General features: G+C 40.5%; 1 protein-coding gene across 1 annotated transcript in view; it reads right to left on the reverse strand.

Annotated features, from left to right (window-relative positions):
* The window catches only part of ago1 (argonaute RISC component 1), a 22,735-nt gene extending 18,475 nt beyond the window's left edge, over positions 1–4,260 (reverse strand). The window contains exon 1 of the mRNA XM_005925523.3: positions 3,769–4,260. Within this exon, the coding sequence (XP_005925585.1) occupies positions 3,769–3,793 (25 nt within the window). The 5' untranslated portion in view covers positions 3,794–4,260. The remainder of the gene's footprint in view (positions 1–3,768) is intronic.
* Positions 4,261–6,386: the final 2,126 nt, after the last annotated feature.

Consider the following 6,386-nt stretch of genomic DNA (forward strand, 5'->3'; position numbering starts at 1 on the left):
AGAAAGGGAGAAAAACATGAATAAATTAGTAAAATATTTCCCTAAGTAAAAGAAAATATGATTAATTTTAATTTAATTTTGCTGTTCACCAGTTATCACGAAATCACTATGTCTGATCCCATGGTTACCATGCAAATTATGAACTATGATAATCAATTAAATGGATCAGAGTCATCCAGCTTCTTTATGTTTAAGATATTTTTTAACTGAATTCTGTATTGCAAAAATCTGTATTTTGGGGGTTTGGGTTCGTCTAAATTTTTCAGAAGCATCACTGTGAACACACATTTGATGCTATATGCATATCATTTAATAAAAGTACTAAATTGTGGGGGGAAAGAGATTAATTATGTGACTAAAATAATTAGTGTAGCAAGGGGGAAATAAACAGCAGCTATTTTGAGAATCAATGATTTTAGACATTCTGCAAGAAAAAAAAATAGTGAAAAATGTCAATTATTCTTAGCTTCCAGTTTTCTATTTGCATATTTTATCTGCTTCTTCTTCTATAATAAGAGAATAAAAGAAATTTCTATAAGTATGTCTGTCTGTTCTTCACTCACTACATCTACTACACACATAGATCACATTTATTAACATCAGTTACACACTACCCAGGAGGGCACTGCACTTTTAGTAAGATTTGAACCAATACACCCAGCATCTTAATGGTCGTGGGTTTTACTTTCAAAATAAAACTACTGCCTGTGCGCAAGAGACACTTCACATGTCCAGTTTCCTTTCGAGTTGGTTAAGTTTAGCAGCTTGTATATTCTAGGCCTGAAGCAGTCTTTTTAACAGTATACATTATGCCCATACTAGTTTCAAAGTTAAAGTCTCATCAAGTCAGGAGGTCTAACATAGAGGGGGTCCTAAACTGGGTGCTTGCTGTGACTCCTGCCTGAGAGGGGCCCACTGCCTTAACCTCTGGGTCCCCAGAGAACAGCCCTCCTTCACCAAAACAAAGACCCCAGCTGCCCTGCGCCTCCATCTCGCAGACACAAATTCACGGGTGTACGACAGAGGGAGCGCCCTTGCTACGATGAACACACTCATACACACAAACACAGGGGGCCCCCCTGTACATTCCCAGCCTCACCATGGAGACACCAAGGCAACACAGTATTGTCATGGATATCAGGGGACCCGTGTATGTGTATGGCTGTTGGAGGAGATGAGAAGAGGCAGGGTGCTGCTGTGGTCATGCTGAAGAGACCTTGGCCTTTGTGGTCCTGAACTGAGCATGTTCCCACATCATGGCAAGGCGTCGGCATCCTCAACTGGAAAAGCTCTGCTTTAAATAGCCACTCCATCACATGTTCACTATTCAGAACATGCTAAACGAATCGGAAGAGTAATGGCCATAAAACACTGTTTTCTCTTCTTAGCGGGTATATGACAGATTAAAGGAAAAATCAGAGTATCTTAGACCATCAGAACTTTTATACATCACTGGATTGGTTTAACAAGATTAGTGAAGGGATTAGACGTCTTTCATTCAAAATATATTCCCTTTAATGATTGTGGTGGAGCAATGTCTAACACTTCAAACACAGGTCTGACGTAGGTGTTCAATTTGGGGTTCAGTGAGATCTGGTGACTGCAAGTAAAAATCTCAGGATATGATTCACATCAGTTTTAAACTAAACTATCCAGTGAGCCCTTGTGCTCTACAGAAGGTAGGTACTGTCATCCTGGAAGAGATCACTGTCATCAAGACAGTGATTAACAGATTAAGATGATATCTTAGAAGAAATCAATATTGATTTTCAATGTCTCACAAACCATGCCAGCAGCACAACTGTACCACGTAATATCCTCAGTGTAGGGGGTCAAGTATTCAGGTTTTTCCTTTAATCTGTCACCCATCCATGTGTGTGTGTGTTCATATGAATATCAAAGTGTAGAATCACAAGTCCCTAAAACACATCTGACAAGCACTGTAAACACAGACACCAGACATGTGGTGCCCGCACGTACTTTATGTGCAAGAAAGCATGTACGCGTGTGAATGCGTGAGTGTCTATACCGTGTTTTGATTGTTGCGCACGCACACACAATGACACACACTTCGCCCTCGTGCCAGTGAAGGCAGATGGTGAGAAGCGGAGCCAGCCCTCTCACATATCCCAACACAATAGCAGTCTTTCCCGGGCGGTAAGACTTAAAGCGGAGCTTTGGCGCTGCATCACAACATGAAGACACTCGCTACTTGAATCCTTTACAATGACGTAATAAGCAATAACATCAAGTCACATGGGAATGACTATTTTAAAGTCATACCTGGGATAACACGTTGTTGTTGTGCGTTTCGTTTTGGCTTCCTTTGCGGGACAACAAATAAAACAAATAAAGGATCTCAATGTGAACTTTTTAAACAACTCCACATTAAGTTTGCTGGTAATGGCAAAGATGTGTGGCTGGTGATGCTATACAAATACACACAAAAAAAGTTAAAAAACTAGAGAACAATTAGGCTCCAAAAATACAAGATACTGGCTTATAAGCTAAATTATAAGACAAGTACACAAATTACAAGAAAGATCCATTTAGGCATCACTTGTGTTGGCCAAATCAGTTGTGTGTCTCCAAGTATTTGGCTGTTGACCGTGAGCCAAATGTAACCAGAAAAATCTTTCAAAATAGAAAACTGAATCATCACACTTGAAACACAAAAGGAGACGTTGAAATAAGGGGCCTCTAGAGAGCCCCCCCGCATCCTAAGAAATTAAAACAGGCCTATTCAACTAATTTCAAGGTTCAGGATCTGAAATGATGACGTGATTTTACCATCAGGCCTGCTTTGCATAAACACAAGCCAGAAGATATCCAAAGAGGATTCAGGGATCGTTAACGAGTTCATGTCAAAACATTTTGCATCAATTAAAAATACAAGTCTTTATAAAAGCCATGCCTTCAACAAATTTAAGACATTCATGGTTGCATTATTAATGCTGGGCACTCAAGACGTTCCACAGTAAACAGACTTTAGACCTGGGCATAAAGTCAAGTCCAGTGAGTGCTTTAATTGCAGGTCTCAACACCTTAGTATCAAACAAGAAAACTACCAAATGAAGCCCATCTCTGATCTGACTGGCACTGTCTGCAGATACAGAATCAAACCGCAACACATAAATATAATGCTCTGCATGCTTCTCTCAGTCTAAACGCAGATTATGTCATCTCGAACAGGAAGAGGAGATAAGCCTTTTTTCCTCCTTCTTTCACATAGATAAATAATTCAGTTATCGCTGCAGATGGTAGGCCCGAGGTTGTCGTTAATGTGTGCATTTAAGGACACTGTGCTAAACTCTCTCTTGACAACCTTAACTATATTAGCAAACGTAACCTGTCAGTGAAAGTTAGGCTGGTCTGTTCCGTGGGGCGTGCGGGTGCAGCCAGCTGCTGCTGCTGCTTGAAGGCGGGCTTCACCTCGTCCCTCCTCACCAAGATTCCCACGACCTCCCTGCCCCCGCGCATGGCTGAGGATATTGTCAGACTCCAAAAAGGCTCATTTGCAGCTATAAATCTGGACAAATAATAACGCTTTCTGTGGAGTGCAGTGCATGCAGACAGCTCCTCTCCATCTCACACCCTCTCTTCTCTAAACGTTCGATGCAACAGAGAGGCTTGACACCAAGCATCCTCGTACATCCCCCCCGATGCTAAGGCCAAGCTACAGTGTCTAGTTTTAACAGCTGCAGTTTGGCCCGCAGTATAGACCCGGATTGGTTGCATTTAAAACCACTTAAGTAAAAATAAACCTACCAGCGCCAGACGGTCCCGGCTCCATCCCATTCACTTAGCAGCGCGGGTACAAGCTAGCTAGTCCGGGGGGTGCTGTGGCCAAACCGCCGGCCCCCTTCAGGCTGGAAGCGTCTCAGACTTCCAGCCCCCTCCTCTCGGCGTGCAGTCTTCTCCTTTCTCGGTGTACCCCCGCCCCCTGCCCCTACCAGAACCCCCCCAGACCCGCAGAGGAGTTAAGGCTAACGCCGATAGCTGCCAGTTGCTCGTCTGCCCGTTGACCCTATAGCCAGTAACGGCGTAGCTGCAGGGCGATGCCGTCCTATTTCAAACCACTCTTCCTCGGCGGCGCAGCGGGATCCTTCCCGGTGCTCTGATTTAGCCGATGGTCCGCGGCGCTGTAATTTCTTGCCGTTCTGTTGTGCTCCTGCTCACCGTTCAAGCAGGACTCTCCAGCGGAACAAAAAAGGCCAGCCCCTCGCCCCCCTCAAAAAATCTGAAACTTCTTCTTTGCCATTGGAAAGTGTGAAGGAAGTGTTGACGAACTTGCTGTCACACCCCAGAGGTCGAAGGTGGAACTACACTGCAGATATGCAAATACAGCCAAATTATGTCTCACGTGTCAGAGACTGTGTGCTCAACGCTGAGGTTTAAAACTAATGATCACTTCTTTTATATAATACAGCCAACATATTCTGAGTACATTTTAAAGGTGCTACATCAGGGGTTTGATCAGTTTAATCTCAAAGGGGGAAGATCAGTAAAATTATCTATAATAACAACCTAGAGCATAATAACCTATATATCTGCTGGTGTAAAGAAGTTAAAGAACATTGTGAAACACATTTATTCTAACATTCTTTTATGAAACAGATGATTGAAAGTCAAAGAGTTCTCAACTTCAAGACCTTTCCATCACATGCATCAACCAAAGCAGAAAGTGGACCATTTGGCTTCGTCATGTTCACAATAAAAGCTATTGCAGTTGTGCCATTAGCAATCTTGAAATATAACATTTAACCTTAATTGATAAACTTGTGAACCTACATGCTTGATATGTGACCACCAAGTCTTTCACTTGTCTTTTTTCATCCTCTTTTAGAAATTGTCGCAGATCAGTATCGCCAACTATACATTTGTCTCTTGGTTTATGTTTATTTTAGTAAAGGGCTTAATGATTAATTTATTGATCTGTAATTACTAATTTTATTGCTGTTACATATTTGCTTTTTGAGGCATTAATAACCATATTTTAATCTAAGTCTTTAATCCAATATTTATATCTAAGTCTTTAATGCTTTCATGGCTTGCCTTTGTAAAAAAGAAAAAAAAGAAGAAGAAGTAAAAGCACGAGAAAGAATACTTTATTTTTTAATAAATTACCATGGAGTGTTTATTCTTTCAGTCCTACATTGATTATTTTGTACAGGAAAAAAGAACAAATGTGCACATTTCAGAATCAGAATCAGAATCAGAATACTTTATTAATCCCTGGGGGAAATTATTTTTCCAATAAACTTTAGGGGCTAGAAATAAAGGAATGAATGAATGAGCTCCAATTGAACATTTGAATTCTTACAATACAATATTACAATAAGGGTTGATATATTTATGAGAATATCTAAAGAATTAAATGGGACAATGGATATTTATTAAATTTATTGCCATTATATTTTTTCTCATGTCCCACACGTTGTTGCTTAGGTATGAAAATCACTTAGGGTAGTTGAAATTCAACATGCTGACATTTCAAATATATATTTTTTCCACTAATGATGTAAAACCTTGTTTTTAACTTGATCAATATAATAATGTAGCTGTATTATTATATCTGTAATATTGTATGAAAGTCTTGAATCACCGCTCAATTTGTATGTTTTTCTATGAAAATGTGAAATAAGTGCAACAATTTATTGAAATGTGCAAACAGGCATGGAAATCCAGCCCTTTAGGCAATGGAAGAGTTTGTACAGGTTTATGACCCCTATGAGTTATAATTGGGTAGGACCACCTTTATTTTCCAACACAGCCTGAACTCTGTTAGGCAAATATTCATGTAATTTCTTTAGCAGACTTCAGGAATAGTTCTCCAAGCTTCATTGGAGAACTACTCCAAGGACATTTTGAAGCTCTTCTTAAGATGTTGGCTGCTTTTTGTTCTGTTCTCTGTCAAAATATTCCCACACTGTATGGTGGCTCAAAAGTAGAGAGTACTTTTCTGCATTCATAATTGCATCAATTTTGACAAGATCCCCAACACCACTGGTTGCAATGCAGCCTAAAACTATAGCCTGCACCAGCAGATAGCTGCAGACTGTTGTACTGCTCTCACAACCTCCTCAGTACTGACAGTAATTTGAACCAAACATTTTACAATTGGATTCATCGCTCCATAACATCTGTTTCCATCGATTTTCAGTCCACTTCTTATATAATATGGCACACCTCCGCCTTTTCTCACTGTTTCCATTCGTTAAGAATGGCTTCTTGACAGCCACCCTTCCACTGACACGATTGCTGATGAGGTCTCAGTGAACAGTAAATGGATCAGCTGAAGGGCAAGGTGCATCTCTCAGGTCCAGTGTCAGGTGTTTGTTGGATTTTTTCCTATTTATTATTGGATTATTATATTACAACCCCCC

Source organism: Haplochromis burtoni, unplaced genomic scaffold, assembly GCF_018398535.1.
Source record: "Haplochromis burtoni strain Fernald_Lab_line unplaced genomic scaffold, NCSU_Asbu1 Contig_84, whole genome shotgun sequence".
Lineage (NCBI taxonomy): Eukaryota > Metazoa > Chordata > Actinopteri > Cichliformes > Cichlidae > Haplochromis > Haplochromis burtoni.